At 41.3% G+C, this 15,305-nt stretch overlaps 1 protein-coding gene across 7 annotated transcripts in view; it reads right to left on the bottom strand.

Moving 5' to 3' along the window:
• Positions 1-15,305, bottom strand: part of CLUAP1 (clusterin associated protein 1) — a 42,287-nt gene that overhangs the window by 1,040 nt on the left and 25,942 nt on the right. For 2 of the 7 annotated variants that reach the window (XM_079799148.1, XM_079799152.1), the window contains 4 exons: positions 10,092-10,199; positions 8,053-8,108; positions 7,730-7,786; positions 1,545-3,670 (listed from right to left, as the gene is read on the bottom strand). In XM_079799148.1, coding sequence (XP_079655274.1) covers positions 3,524-3,670; positions 7,730-7,786; positions 8,053-8,108; positions 10,092-10,199 — 368 coding nt within the window. In that variant the 3' untranslated portion in view covers positions 1,545-3,523. Of the gene's footprint in view, positions 1-1,544; positions 3,671-7,729; positions 7,787-8,052; positions 8,109-10,091; positions 10,200-15,305 lie in introns of those variants that run through there. The other 5 variants (XM_079799151.1, XM_079799153.1, XM_079799149.1 and 2 more) reach the window with 4 other exon arrangements.

Here is a 15,305-nt window from a genome sequence, read left to right as displayed (position 1 = left end):
TATAATAGACACTATAGAAATCGAGGTGTAAAACACTGTGAAATCAACCTTAGACTTCTTATCCCAAATAGCAGCTTCTACCCAACTGGCTTTCTGGTACTGTAATTTTTTGCTACTGTTAATGAATCGTAATGTAAATATCTGTGTTTTCCGATGGTCTTAGGCGACCCTGCTAGCATCGGAAAACAGATATTTACATTACGATTCACAACAGTAGTAAAATTATAGTTATGAAGTAACAACGAAAATAATTTTATGGTTGGGGGTCACCACAACATGAAGAACTGTATTAAAGGGTCGCGGCATTAGAAAGGTTGAGAACTGCTGCTCTAAATTGTACAAATGATTAATAGTCTGACACTGATTCCTAAAACTATTCCTTGTGCGCAGTCCTCCAAAATGTTCTTTGACCTTGCTTTTCTCCCCCAGCTCTGTCCTCTCTTTTCACTATGACCATCCCTTTCTGAACAGTCATCAGTACTCACTGTGTTGGCTTTAAATTCCAACCTCTCCTGCTATCTCACTTCTCCTGGCTAAAGTCCCCGATTTCCTAATTTCCAAAGTCCACTATTTATTGCTTAATCATTTTAGAGAGTATCTATTGACTTTCTATTATGGGAAATGGCACTTGTATATACATCACCTTATGTCCCCACTTTTTTTTTTCTTCCTCCTTCCAACATAGTTACAGTATGATTTGAAGTTGAATCATCATTTAGTGTTTATCTTATGAATTCATTAGTATGGATCATTGCTAAGCCATTCCTATGTCATTGTTCTTTCTAGAATAAACAGTTGTATTATTTTTAAAATTTAATGAATTTTCTATGTCACTATTACTTCTTTTCCAAACTGTCCAAGAGAAGTGTACAATCTGAATACTGTCTCTCACAGACACACTGGTCATTCCATCAGTTCTGTTTTCCCCTAACGACACACCTTCTTGAACCCTTTGTCTTCCTGCTCCAGTTACATCCTCATTGAAAGGACTTCTGTTCTGGGAAGGAGGCAGAATCTTTTCATTCCCTTCCAATCAACCAGTCCTGGAGCCCAGCACCCAAGAGCTCCCCTGGGTCACTCTAACAGCTGTGATATTTATGTAGTAGGTTGCTAACCAAAGAGACACATCTTCCCTTCAGATGTTTGGTACTGATATTACCGTTTAAAATGCTACTGAAAAATATCTTGCATTTATTTCTTCCTGTCCCAGCTAAAAGGGAAACAGTTCTTCGATTTCCTAGAGGAAGTCTTTATACTTTGTTCTTGGTGGCTACCAACAATAAAAATTGAGAACTTAAAAAATTACTTTATATTTTCTGTCAATACACATATTTTAAAGCATTTTAAGAGATCCTTTAGTTATACAGTAAAAAACAAAAACCCACCGCTGTCAGCAATGACCTAAATGCTAGTTTTTCACAGACCTAATCACTCAAGCTTCTGTGGGGCCTGAGTCTGCTCTGCTGCGTAACTAAAACCAAACGACACCAGGCCATAAGGCACTTGCACATATTTGACTCCTGGATCCATCACAGTGACAGAAATACACTGATAACATGATCAAGTGCTTGTGCCTCCTTTGTTGACAGAAGCCACTGAAGAAAGTGCCATACCACAGGGAGAGCCTGCACAAATTCAATTAACCACGGAATGAGGGATGACCAAGAAGCAGGTGAAAGAGTGAATCACCCATTACAGCCGTTACCTCTATCTGTGGACATTTTATCAGTAGCTTGGGTAGGACTCCCACGCTAATGCCCATTAGAAGAAAGCATCACATACGGAAAATAATAACACATTTTTAGTTTTTTTCAAAATATAAGTCAGGTCAGACTCAGGTGAACCAAAGCTATAACATCTAAAAAGATGCAGTGACTTGCCCAGTGGTTTGGCTCAATGGGTAGAGCGTCAGCCTGTGGACTAAAAGGTCCCAGGTTCGATTCTGGTAAAGGACACATGCCCGGGTTGGAGGCTCGATCCCCTATAGGGGGCGTGCAGGAGGCAGCCAATCAATGTTTCTCTCTCATTCTTGATGTTTCTATCTCTCTCTCTCTCTCTCTCCCTCTCCCTTCCTCTCTGAAATCAATTCTTTTAAAAAAGATGCAGGGACTCTTTTGCACCTTAGAAGCCATGGCACCTGCGTGGTTAGCAAGGCTCCCAACACACCTATTTCCCATTTAGCTTATTGTTTCAAAAATGGCACATCTCACCCAGCTGGCATAGCTCAGTGGTTGAGCATCGACCTATAAAACCAGGAGGTCACGGTTCGATTCCTGGTCGGAGCACATGCCTGGGTTGTGGGCTCAATCTCCAATAGGAGTCATGCAGGAGGCAGCCAATCAATGATTCTCTCTCATCATTGATGTTTCTATCTCTCTTTCCCTTTCCCTTTCTCTTTAGGGGAAAATCAATAAAAATATATTTAATTAAAAAAAGGTGGCACATCTCAAATTACTGATGAATTAACTGAATGCTGAATGTTTAAAAAAGGGGGTAATCTCATACATAAAATTTAGAAAAAGATAGGTAAAAAGCAAAGGTGATAGCACTAATTGTCACAGTCTCCTAAAGTTTACATGTACCATAGTAACGTTACTATGAACTTTTCTCGAGTATTTATCAGTGCAAATAAACAAAATACTTACATTTTCAAGTAAAATTTATTTAATAATATAAAAATGTGATATTAAAAACATTTATTAAGATAAGTAACTTCAGAAGTCTTTTGACTTTATAACTGAAAAACAATGAAAACTGTTCTGTGCTTTCCAAAAAACAAACAAACAAAAAATGCCACCTATCTGTCACTTGTCTTTTCACAATAGGGAAATTCTAGTGTTACTCTACCCATTTCAATTTTGGTTTATTTTTTAAGTCAACTTTCCTAAAAAGGAATGCTGGCCTTCTGAGAGAAAAATGGAGTATTTATAATCTGGAGGATCTTCTGTTGCCTAATTTTCAAAGAAAGTTGATTTTCATCTGACTTAACTAAATTTCATTCAGAAAATTTTAGTAAAATACATTTAAAGCTTGGTATTGCGAGCATGCAGAAAAAAAAAAGACTATAAAATGGAATAAAAGCTAGAATTAAAAGCCTCTGAATTGTACAAAAGTTACTAATAGTCCGACACTGATTCCTAAAATGAGTCGTTATGTGCAGTGCCAGCCCCGGTTTGTCCCACTGACTCTTAGAGGACAGATGTGATGACAACAATAATCAAAACTTACATAGAATCTATTTCTCCTCAAGTTTCTGTCCTGTGGATGTGAGTCACTAAGCACACACATATTTCCCTCTTTCAGGAGATAAGGCAAAAAAAATCATCTTTGGAGTTTGCTCTGGTTCTTGTTTGAGCTTCATGGAGCAACACATAGGAGGCTAAAGCGAAAAACAGGTAATACTTCAGGAACAATAAGTCCAAGTGACTTAGTAAACAAAATATGTTTCCTTTCTAACCTTCTAAATTCTCATTTACCTACAAATCTGTGGGTTTTAATCTGCATGGGTCCCTTGGCAATAAAGTCAGAAGTCATTGTCACTCTCTTCCAGGGGCTCAGGTTTCCGGACCCTTCGACTAGATTTAGCTGGAGAGAGAGCAATGCTCTCGTCTTCCAAATCGTCGTCTTCTTCATCATCTTCCATGTCAATTTCACTGTCCTCTGAGTCTTCCTATAGGAAAAAGACAGCAAATACAACTGAGGTCCCACTTTGTTCCTGACAACTTGTCACCAAGACCCTACCTCACCCTTTTACTAGTAGCTCAATAACTAGCAAGACCTTCATGTGAAGGAGGAGCTTGGCAGAGAAGCGGTCAGGTTGTGGAGGCATAAAAATGGATTTACATTTAGATATTGCTGGCTGGAATACAGAGATCAATGTATCCTCTAAGCCAGTGGTTCTCAACCTTTCCAATGCCGCGACCCTTTAATACAGTTCCTCATGTTGTGGTGACCCCCAACCAAAAATTATTTTCGTTGCTACTTTATAACTGTAATTTTGCTACTGTTAATAATCGTAATGTAAATATCTGTGTTTTCCAATGGTCTTAGGCGACCCTGCTAGCGGTTCTCAACCTGTGGGTCGCGACCTATGAACCAGGAAGTCACGGTTCAATTCCCAGTCAGAGCACATGCCTAGGTTGTGGGCTTGATTCCCAGTGTGGGGCATGCAGGAGGCAGCCAATCAATGATTCTCATCATTGATGTTTCTCTCTCTCTCTCTCCTCCCCTCCACTCTGAAATCAATAAAAAAAATTTTTTTAAAGAAACACTGTTGCCCTGGCTGGTTTGACTCAGTGGTTAGAACTTCAGCCCGTGGACCGAAGGGTCATGGGTTTGATTCCCAGTCACGGGCACGTACCTCAGTTGCAGTTTTGATCCCTGAAGAGCAGGAGGCAGCCAATCAATGTGTCTCTCTCATGTCAATGTTTCTCTCTTTCTCTCTCTTCCCCTCCTCTTTCCTCGCTCCCTCCCACTCTGTCTGAAAATTAACGGGGGGGGGGGGGGGGGGCGGGGAGGAATAAATATATATATATATATATATATATATATATATATATATATATATGCATCCATCCTCAGGTAAGGATTAAAAAAAGAAAGAAAGAAACACTCTCCTCTATCATCTAGATCTAGGGTGACCAACTCAGCCAGGTTTTAAAACTGCAAGTCCTGCATCCCAGGTAAACTAGGATGGTTGGTCGCTCTAGCTAAAGCATTCCCACCAGCATACATATACACTGTAATTCCTTCTTCTTCTTAAAAAAAAACCAAAAACAAAAACAAAAAACAAAGTAAAAACCTCAAAACTTAATCCTACCTTCCCCTCCAGCTACTCTGCCCTGTTTCTCTGTTCCCCTCACAACAAAACTCCTTGAATGAGTTTTGAACTCACTGTCCTCACCTGTTACCCTCTCATTGCCTCTTTTAAAAAAAATTTTTTTTAATATATATTTTTTATTGATTTCAGAGAGGAAGGGAGAGGGAGAGATAGAAACAACATGATTCTGATGAGAGAGAATCATTGATTGGCTGCCTATTGCACACCCCCTACTGGGGACAGAGCCTGCAACTCAGGCATGTGTCCATGACTGGAATCAAACCCTGGACCCTACGGGGTCCAACACTCTATCCACTGAGCCAAACCGGCCAGGACTCTCACTGCCTCTTAAGCACACTCTAGTCAGGCTCTCACCCCACCAATCCCCCAAACTTCTCTTGTCGAGACTGACACATTCGGTGGGTTCAAATCCAATGGGGTAATTCTCCATCCTCCTGTTTGACCTACAGGCTCCTTCTTCCCTGGCATCCACTATTCTGTCTTCCAGGGCACCCTTCTCTCTGGGTTCTCACCCCACCTCACTCCTGTGTCTTGTCTTGCTGGCCCAGCCCTCTGCATCTCCCTGACCTCCACAATGTGGGGTTGGCTCAGGGCCTTGGGCCTCCTCTCTTCTCTTTCTTCTCTCTCTTCCAAACAATCACATGTACCCTTGTGCTTAAAGACCACCCAGATATGGATGTTTCCCCCAATTAAATCTCTAGCCCAGACCTGACTTTGAACTCCAGACTTGAATTTCAAGTCAGCATCAGCATGTGGACATCTAGCAGGCAATTCACACTTAGAATGTCCAAAATCCAAACTCTCAATCTGCTAGCCAAGCTCCTTCCTCAGGTCCGCCTCACAGTTTTGTGCTTTTAGCCAATTTTGCCACAACCAAGGCATCCTTCATTTTAATTAATAAAACCTAATGGTTCTTATCTTAGAGACATGTTCAGAACCTGACTACTTTTCAACACCTCTGCTGCTACGACCCAAGGCTAAGCCACTGCCACCATCACCTCTGAACTAGACTCTTGCAAATGCCTCCTCACGGGGCTCTCCTAAATGTGAGTCAGTTCTTGGCACTCGTGGGCTCAGGATTCTCTAGCACCTTCCCACTGTACTCAGAGAAAATGCTAAGTCCTTGTCACACCCTGCAAACCTCTGCACAGCCCTTGCTGCTCCTCCCCCCAGCTCATTCCATTCCAGTCGCCATCGCCTATGGTCCTCGAATGCAGAAACCCTATTTCCTGTGATCAGGATGCCCCTCCCCAGCACCATCTCCCTCCTTCCATTTAGGCCTCTCCCCAAATGTCACCTTATCAGAGAGATTTTTCATGAGCAATCAAAAGGCATTCCTCATTCCTGTCACTCTGTTCCAAAACCTACTTTATTTTTCTTCTTAACCACTATGAGCCCTGATGGATCTGCTTCACTACCATTGGACTGTAAACTTCATAAAGGCAAAGACCTTATTTCTATTCATTGCTGTATTCCCCACAATCTATAATAGTGCCAGGCACATAACAGGCACTCAAAAAGTATCTGTCCTGAGTGAACACATGAAGGACAAACTCCTATGATTAGGGGGTGGTGCATGAAAACAGCCTCCCTGAAATAAACAACTGACAACAGGCACAGAGGAGATTTAAGCTACAATAATGCATTTGTTCTGAAAAGTAGAAAGCTATATAAATGATCAAGCAAATCACAAGAAAAGAGGCCAGCCAGTGCTCACTAGGTATCACCAGACTTTCCTTATTTCTATCTTGGATGAATAAGCAGCTGTTTAACCATCCATCCCCTACCTTGTTAAAATTTTTGAGGTAGTTTCTCTGCTTCTCTAAAGATCATCTTCTATGTATTCAAGGTTCTATTTCTATGCATCTTGCCCAGCACACCTGAGTGACCTCTCCCTCCTGTGACAGTACACACTGCTGATACTAAATAAATGAACCTTTTGTACAAGAACATAAGACTTGCCCTCCCTGGTTTGGCTCAGTGGATAGAGCATCAGCCTGAGGACTCAAGGGTCCCAGGTTCAATTCCGGTCAAGGGCACATGCCTGTGTTTCGGGCTAGATCCCCAATTGGGGCGGGGGGCGCTGCGGGAGGCAGCCAATCAATGATTCTCTCTCATCATTGATGTTTCTCTCTCTCTCTTCCTCTCCTTTCCTCTCTGAAATAAATAAAAATATATATATATTTAAAAAGAACATAAGACTCATGCCCTGTCTCTGTGTAGCCACTAGTACCACATTCTAGACACGTGTGGCATTCAACCTGATGGGGAGATCTGTGATTGGTGTCAATCTAGTCACCCTTTGCCACTTGGAACTGACAGTATTGCCAGGGACTGCAACAAAGAAGGCAGGCCCAGAGTGATGAACGGAAGAGCCCCAACAGCTGGGCCCCAGCAGGGACCCCTTGTTTCCCCATTCTGGTTCATTTCCCAGTCAGTTATCCACTTAATAAAGATCAAGGCGCTGCAGCTCCTTGCCCAGCCTCTCAGAGGGCCTGGTCTCAGGAGAGCCTCCTTATCATGTTCTCTCCCCAGAAACGAGCTGAAGAGAGGGCTGGTCTTCACCCTTGGCCCTCAGCAGATCCCTTCCTTTCTAGGTTATGGTTCGAGGGCCAGATGACTCCCAAACCATAACCTTTCTTGTCCTTGGCTCAGCACTTACTGCTCCTTCTTAGAATAGGCCAGGTAATTACCTCTAGGTAATTTCACCATTCGCTGTGGGATCCATTTTGAGTGGCTTTCTTCCCAGGATACAGAAGCATCATTCTTGGGGAAGGTTCTCTGCTGGCCCTGAGCAAGCTGACACACACACACACACACACACACACACACACACACACACACACACACACACACACATGGATGGATAGGGTGAAAAAGAAAACCAACCTGCTTCTTGGAGCTGGAAGTCTTGCATTTACCTAACAGAGCTGGTGCTCCTTCCATCTTTGGAAAGTGAGAGCAGACAGAACATGAGAGGAAAAAAAGTAGGGGAAGCAGGTTCATTTGAAAAGAAATGAGCCATCAACAATCAAAGAAGAGAATCCAGCTCCTTGGGAGGCCAAACTGCCACAAATCCCGTGATGCGGGCTGAGAAACCACACCTGACGCTAAGCTGGTCAAACGTGCTTAGTTCCTGGCTAACCCAGTCGCAGAGGCCAGCCCAACACCAGAAAGAATGCAACTGCTAAAGGGGGCTGGTTGGGACTCACATCGTCATCGGAGTCTCCACCTTGCATTGTGCCCACGATGTGTTTGCTAGGTCTTCCTGGGGAGAATGAAAGCACAAAGAAATTGAAAAAACCTTGTAAAATAAGGCTTAAAATGGCATTTAAGATTTGCCTTCCTTTAGAACATTAGGAAAAAGAAAAATCATAGAAAAATTTACTCAAGTAGCATCCCAACTAATCAGAACTGCCGACAAATGGTAACGGATTTTCTGCATTTCCACATTAACACAAAGAAAAGGGCAGTGAAATGTAAGCATGAATCATAAATCAGAAAAATAAAGATGCATTCTGTGAATGTTTTAGGGGAAAATCACTTTCCCTAAAGTGATTTAGGGAGGCAGCCGATCAATGATTCTCATCATTGATGTTTCTCTCTCTCTCCCTCTCCCTTCCTCTCTAAAATCATAAAAATATATATTTTTTAAAGTTCATCTTTGAAAACATCATCATTATTTGAGTGAGTCTCCATTCCTCCTGTGGAAGTCTAGATGTGATTATGCAAAGACTCAGGAGGCATCCTTCACGGGGTGGAGACGGAGAGCTGCTCTCATACCTGAAGGCTGAGAAACCAACACCCATGACCCCAGGTCCAGGCCTCCAGAGAAAGGCAGTGAGGGCAGCTCAGAGGGGAGTTCACGCAGGGTAGGCCTGGAGTGACCACCAGGAGCTGTTTAAGGATACTGTTCCTTGGGTCAGGTAAAATGCAGATCTTGTGTTGTTTCACTTCTGTAGTGAATTGTCAGAAGTAGAATTTAGGAGCACCAGTGCCTTTATGAGGTTCTGCTGAACTAATCACATACCATTTTAGAGCCCTGGCTCCCATATGGTAGAATGGGAGTCATAACCTCTAACCTCTAGTGATGTCATGAAGGTGTCAAAAAATTAAAGGAAGAAAAGAGAAATCAGAGCATCTAACTATCCTATGAACAAAGCAAAATGCAATAAGTAAAGATAGATGGACCTAAAATAAGAGAAAACAGTTAACAACAAAAGTTAGTATGAAATGACAAATGGAAGATGACTTACCATTTAAATTTATTATGTATATAAAAATGCAATTGTGCTCCAAAAATTAGTAAGTGGTAGATAAGAAATGTTTTTAAAGGCAAATATAGGGCAATTTAGTAGTATCTATCAGAATTTAATTTATATAACCTTTGACCTAAGAATTCCACTTTTAATGACATAGCCTAAAGAAACACTTGCAGATGTGCAGAAAAATCTACAAGGAAAAGAGTATCTTAAGTATCTGTTAACATGGGAATGCCCAAGTAAATTACAGGTACGGACATATTATGGACTAATATGCAGCTATCAAAAAGAAAGAAGGAGATCTATATTTTACTGGCATGGGAAGAGTTCAATATATTTAAATTTTTTTAAAGCAGATTGCAGAACCATACACATAGTCTGGTCCCACTCCGATTAAAAACATTTCAGGTGCTCTTTGTGTCCATGTTTCAGTGTGTGTGTGTGAAGGCAATTGGGAAGGACGCACCCTGGCCTAAGGTGGGGAGTGAAACAGGAGGACCTCTCACCCAGATTTGCTCCGTGCATTTTATTGCTTGAATCTGTTACAGTAAGAAAGTAGGAATTAGAAGAACATTTTTAAAAGGCAGAGATGTTTCTGTAAGTCCCTTCTTTGGACATTCTCTGACGATAAGGTATTAACTGCCCTGAGAACAGTTTGGACCCAAAAAGGGCAGAATATAGCTCAGTGGCAGAGGCGGTGTGTTCCAGTAAACTCTGTGAGAAACACCAAGCCACAAATAAGAATTGGCCGTTCTTGGGACTCCAGATAAGAGCATTAGTGACAAAGATGACTACTGAGCAGTTTAAGAGCCAAATCCTGATAAACAACAGGGCAGAAAAAAACCTAGAGCAGGGCCACTCACAGTGTGCTTATGGGCCTTAATACCAAGCAGCCCTGACCCAGCCCTGACCCTTAATACCAAGCAGCCCTGGCCGTGGTGTTCTATGACAGGCACAGGGAGGAGGGCAAGTGAGAGAAGCCCTGGTACCTTGCATGAGCACTTCCATGGCTGTCCGTGGCTTGGACAGCCGTCTCTCTTCCAGTTCACTGTCAGATTCATCATCCTCCTGGATGTCAATATCCGAGTCATCATTACCTGGCAGGAACACAAATAAGGAAAAAAAGGGGGGAAAGGGGTGGATCCATCATTACTTCGAAACCAGCCTCTGTCCAGTAAGGCTCTTGGCAAGTCATATGCACTTCTCAGCCTTTCTTTTGATGCATTAGATTTTACGAGAACTTCAGGATTTGCTAGTAGATACTTAGCAAAGAGTTAATACAAACAACAGGCAGTTTTGTTTTGTTTTTCCAAAGCTAGAAAAAAAGTGGGTCTGATACATTAGCTAGAAACACTATTCCAGTATGTGAAATTAAGCAATTGACTAGCCAGCTGTCAAGATAGCTAGGAGTTCTTGGTTAGTTGGAAGGAAAAAAAAAAATTCTTTGTTCAGTCTTAGGCTGTGTCACCAAAATTCAAGCTCCTTGAGGATAACAAAGATGAAGAATACCCCACTGAAAAGGTCAGTGACTGCACCAAAACAAGACTGGAGGCAAGAAGGAGACCAGGATAGGAATAGCCTGAGTAGGGCTGGCATGAGAAAGATGGTGACCTACTGACTGGCAATGAAAACTGGTGTCATGACATTCTTCACTAGAGAAAATTCCATTATAAAGATATATAAAGAAAGGTCATTCTCTGCCAATACCGGTTTGGCTCAGTGGATAGAGCGTCGGCCTGTGGACTCAAGGGTCCCAGGTTCGATTCCGGTCAAGGGCATGTACCTTGGTTGCGGGCACATCCCCAGTAGAGGGTGTGCAAGAGGCAGCTGATCGATGTTTCTCTCTCATCAATGTTTCTAACTCTCTAGCCCTCTCTCTTCCTCTCTGTAAAAAATCAATAAAATATATTAAAATAAAAGAAAGGTCATTCTCAACATCATGGCCTTTTACATTAATTTCTTAAATACTCTCCTGGAGCTTGGTGCACGTTGAACATTTCCTTATGGAAACCTACAGAATGAGAATTTCCACAGTGGGGAGAAAAAGCTTTTACCGCCCAGCACCTGACTACTCTGCATCCAGGGACACACATAGGTTTTAAGAATGTCACTGAAGGCCCTAACCGGTTTGGCTCAGTGGATAGAGCGTCGGCCTGCGGACTCAAGGGTCCCAGGTCAAGGGCATGTACCTTGGTTGCGGGCACATCCCCACTAGGGAGTGTGCAGGAGGCAGCTGATCGATGTTTCTAACTCTCTATCCCTCTCCCTTCCTCTCTGTAAAAAAAAATCAATAAAATATATAAAAAATAAAATGGCACTGAAGGAGTTTGCAGTAGCTGCTCTGATCACTGACTCATAAGTCAGTTTGGAAGTATAGGAAGCGTTCGTCTACAAAAAAAGCTTTGCTTAGGCCCTGATCTAAGAGGGAAATGAAGTGGCGGCTATGTCTAGCTGAGCACAGAGTGAACGTTTTCTGCTTTCTTTAGCCATGGAGAGGAGAGCGGAGCTGCAGCACAGAGGAGCAAACCTGGGAGCCAGAGAGTGTCAATAATAGCATCCTGCAAGACTTCAATACAATCGATCTGAAAACTACCACCTTCCAAAAGCCCTAACCAGAGAATATGATTAAATATTAACACAAATTAATGATTATAAAATGAAATCACTGTTCAGCTTCGTTCACTTTTTACTTCATCCAGGAAAATTATGATATTAAATCGGTACCCAATGCAACATAAACCAAATGATATCATGAATTTTAAAACAACATTAAGACAGATATTTCAGGCTCAACATGATTTCTTCTGACAACTCAAAACATTTCACTGAGGACTAAGCAAGTAAACTAAAATTAACACATGCTGACACTGAAATCACCGAGTTGTCAGTGATATGTTAAAATTAAGTACAGCAGACAATAGTGCTGGTATAATTCAACAGGGAAAGGATAGTCTTTCCAACAAATGGTGCTGGGATAACTAGCTCGCCACATGCAAAAGAATGAAGTAGGGTCCTTGTCTCACATCATTTACAAAAATTAATTAAAAATGGATCAGACTATGTTGTCTACTTAAGAATTGAAAGGATTTGCTCAAGAACTTGTATTCATGGATTTCAGAACCAGACTCCCTAGATTCACATCCTATCTTTAACTGTGTTCGCTTACCCAAGGTACTCTCCTCCCAGGGAAAAGTAAGGGATGCCTTCTTACCTACTGCAGGTACCATCCTATAGCTGGCTGGACATAGAGGAGGGGAGAATTTACTCATAAATTAACCTTGTAGTTTTGGTTATTAGTGCTGTCTGGATGTAGTAAAAATACTGAACATAGACTGTGCTTTTGGATGTAAACTGGTGTTTTGTTTTTATGTTCACTTTGCTTATTTGTTTTTTAAAGTAAAATACATTAGAAAAGTATTGAGGACTATACTTATCACTGGACACAGATACCACTAGATAAATGAGGGGGCTTAAAGGAACAGCAGGAGCAAAAATAAAAATGTTTTATGATTTTAAAAAAATGGATCAGAGACCTAAATGTAAGAGTTAAAACTATAAAACTGCTAAAAGAAAACACAGGCATAAATCTTGGTGACCCTGAATTAAGCAGGGGTTTCTACTTAGATATGACACTAAAAGCACAAGCAACAAAGAAGAAACTGACAAACTGGATTTCATTAAAACTTTGTACAGCAAAGGACATCATCAAAAAAGTGAAAACACACCCTAAAGAATGAGAAATTATTTGCAATTCACAAATCACTTAAATCATTTATAAAATACTTCATATATTCTAGTACCCAGAATATATAAAAAACTCTTACAACTCAATAATGATAAGTAAGCCAATTAAAAAATGTGCAAAGCACTTGAATAGATATCTCTCCAAAGAAGATATAAAAACAGAAATAAGCACATGAAAAGATGCTCCATTTCATTAGCCATCAGAGAAATTAAGATGAAAACCACAATGAGATACTACTTCATACCCACTTAAACTATAGGCAGTTTGTTTGTTTCTTCTTTTAGAACAGCACTATCCAACAGAAATATCATGCCAGCGACAGGTGTAATTTCAAAATTCCTAGTGACTATATTAAAGTAAAAAGAAACTGGTAAGCTACTTTTCATGTTTTACTTAACCCAATATACCTAAAATGTCATTTCAACAAGTAACCAATGTAAAAAATTATGAGTAATTTTACTTTTCTTTCAAAATCTGGTATATATTTGTTAGGGGCAAAAATAGAATATTGGGGATTAGTTATAGTTATAAGAAATATTAATCATGCTCTGTTAACTGTGATTGCCTTGTTCTGATTAAAGAAAGGACCTTCTAACCTGGCTGGGAATTGTAAGCCCCAGGGATCTGGGAGTCAACCTTAGACCTGGCAGTCAACCTTGGACCTGGGAGTAAACCTTGGAATGCAGTTAATTCTCATTCAAGTACTGCCTATTATAGTGGAAAGATTAACAACCTTGTTGCCCAAACAATGGAGTCCCGCCCCAGTCCACATTGTCTACTTACCCACGTAATCTGTGTCCTACTCAACATATGGGGGGTTGCAGAGCAGATTTTTGTGGATGACTTGCTGCTTTCCCATACTTCAAGCATTAATGGAATAAACACTCATACATGATTCAACCCTGTCTCTGTTTAATTGGCTCAAGCAGTGACAGGCAGCCCAGACCCATTGGTTGTCTGGTTACATATTCTCAACAAACAGCACACCTCAGTTTGGACTAGCCACATTTCAAGTGCTCAAGACCACATGTAGCTGGTGGCTAGGTAATGGATAGTACAGTTCTAGACTCAGAGCTTCCTGAGAGCCTCACCAATCACTGTGGGCTGGCACAATGCCTAATACACAATAGGCATGCAGTAAATACAGGGCAGGGCAAAAGGTTTACAGTTAGGAGTACTCAAAACACAAAGGTTATTCTGGTATTATTATTTACTAATTATTGTATTATTTTCTTTTTTTGTTGTTGTATTATTGTCCATACGAACAGCTGTAAACCTACTTTTGTCCCACCATGTATGTGTTAAATGTATAAACACCTGCTTTCCACTATACCATAAACACAGAGTCACAGCAAGGTTACTGTGATATTGTGGTTTATAATAAGAAATATAGATTTGGCCTTCCTCCCTGTTCCTGGCACAGAGCTCCCAAATCCCAAGCAAGGACTTTCTTAAATGATGAGAGTAACAATGGTGTCTCTAGTTAAGTAAACGAGGTGACTTTTGGATCTCACCCAAGGGTAGGGCCTGGTTGCCAGTAGGAGCCAACCATGTGATTAGAGAATTGGAACTTTGAGTCCTGATTTCTGGGGAAAGGAGAGGGGCTTGAGGTTGAATCAATCTCCAATGGCCAATCAAGACAAAGTAATGAACACAAAAGGGTCTATTCTAGAGCGCTTCCATGTGCCACCCAAGGACAGGACCTCCTGTTGGAGACTTTGCCCTGTGTATCTCTTCAACTGACTACTGATTTGAATCCTTTAATATCCTTTGTAAAGCATCAGTAATTTACTGAGTAAATAGGTTTTCCTGTGAGGGGATTGTAGGAACTTCTGATTTATAGCCAGTCAGAAGTATAGGTAACAACCTGGCATCTGAAATGGAGGGCCATCTTGTGTGACTGAGCCCTTTACCTGTGGAATCTGATTCCATCTCCAGGTAGAATTCAGGTGAATTTTTGGACACCATGCCGGCATCCAAAAATTGCTCAGTGTAGGGAAGCGCGCGCGCGCACACACACACACACACACACACACACACACACACACACACGAATTGGGACCAGGAACCCCATTCAATTACTCAAGTGCTTTCTAGGAATTTCTGGGTCATTTTATAAATTCAGAGGACTCTAAGTTTCTAATGCTATAGTGAAGAAGCCTACTGAGGATACAGTTACAAATCTACCACTAGCAACAAGGTTTAAAAGGATGGTGGGAAAATGAAAAACTTCTATTACAGGCTATCTAAACAAAGTACCTTGCCCTTTTAATCTCTGGGCCCTGATGGCATTCTCCCATCTCTCATCACTCAAACTTTCTCTTCCTAAAGTCCCTTACTCTAAACCACCGAAACCAAATCTAAATGACTTTATCTCCTGCTCAGGAAGGATGGTTTCAATCAGATATGAGCCCCTCAAGCACGTTACACCTTCCAGCTCATCTAACCTACCTGAACT

The sequence above is a fragment of the Cnephaeus nilssonii genome (genome assembly GCF_951640355.1).
Source record: "Cnephaeus nilssonii genome assembly, chromosome: 2".
In the NCBI taxonomy this organism is placed as follows: domain Eukaryota; kingdom Metazoa; phylum Chordata; class Mammalia; order Chiroptera; family Vespertilionidae; genus Cnephaeus; species Cnephaeus nilssonii.
The sequence above is the reverse complement of the archived record's forward strand: the minus strand, read 5'-3'. Positions and strand labels throughout refer to the sequence as shown.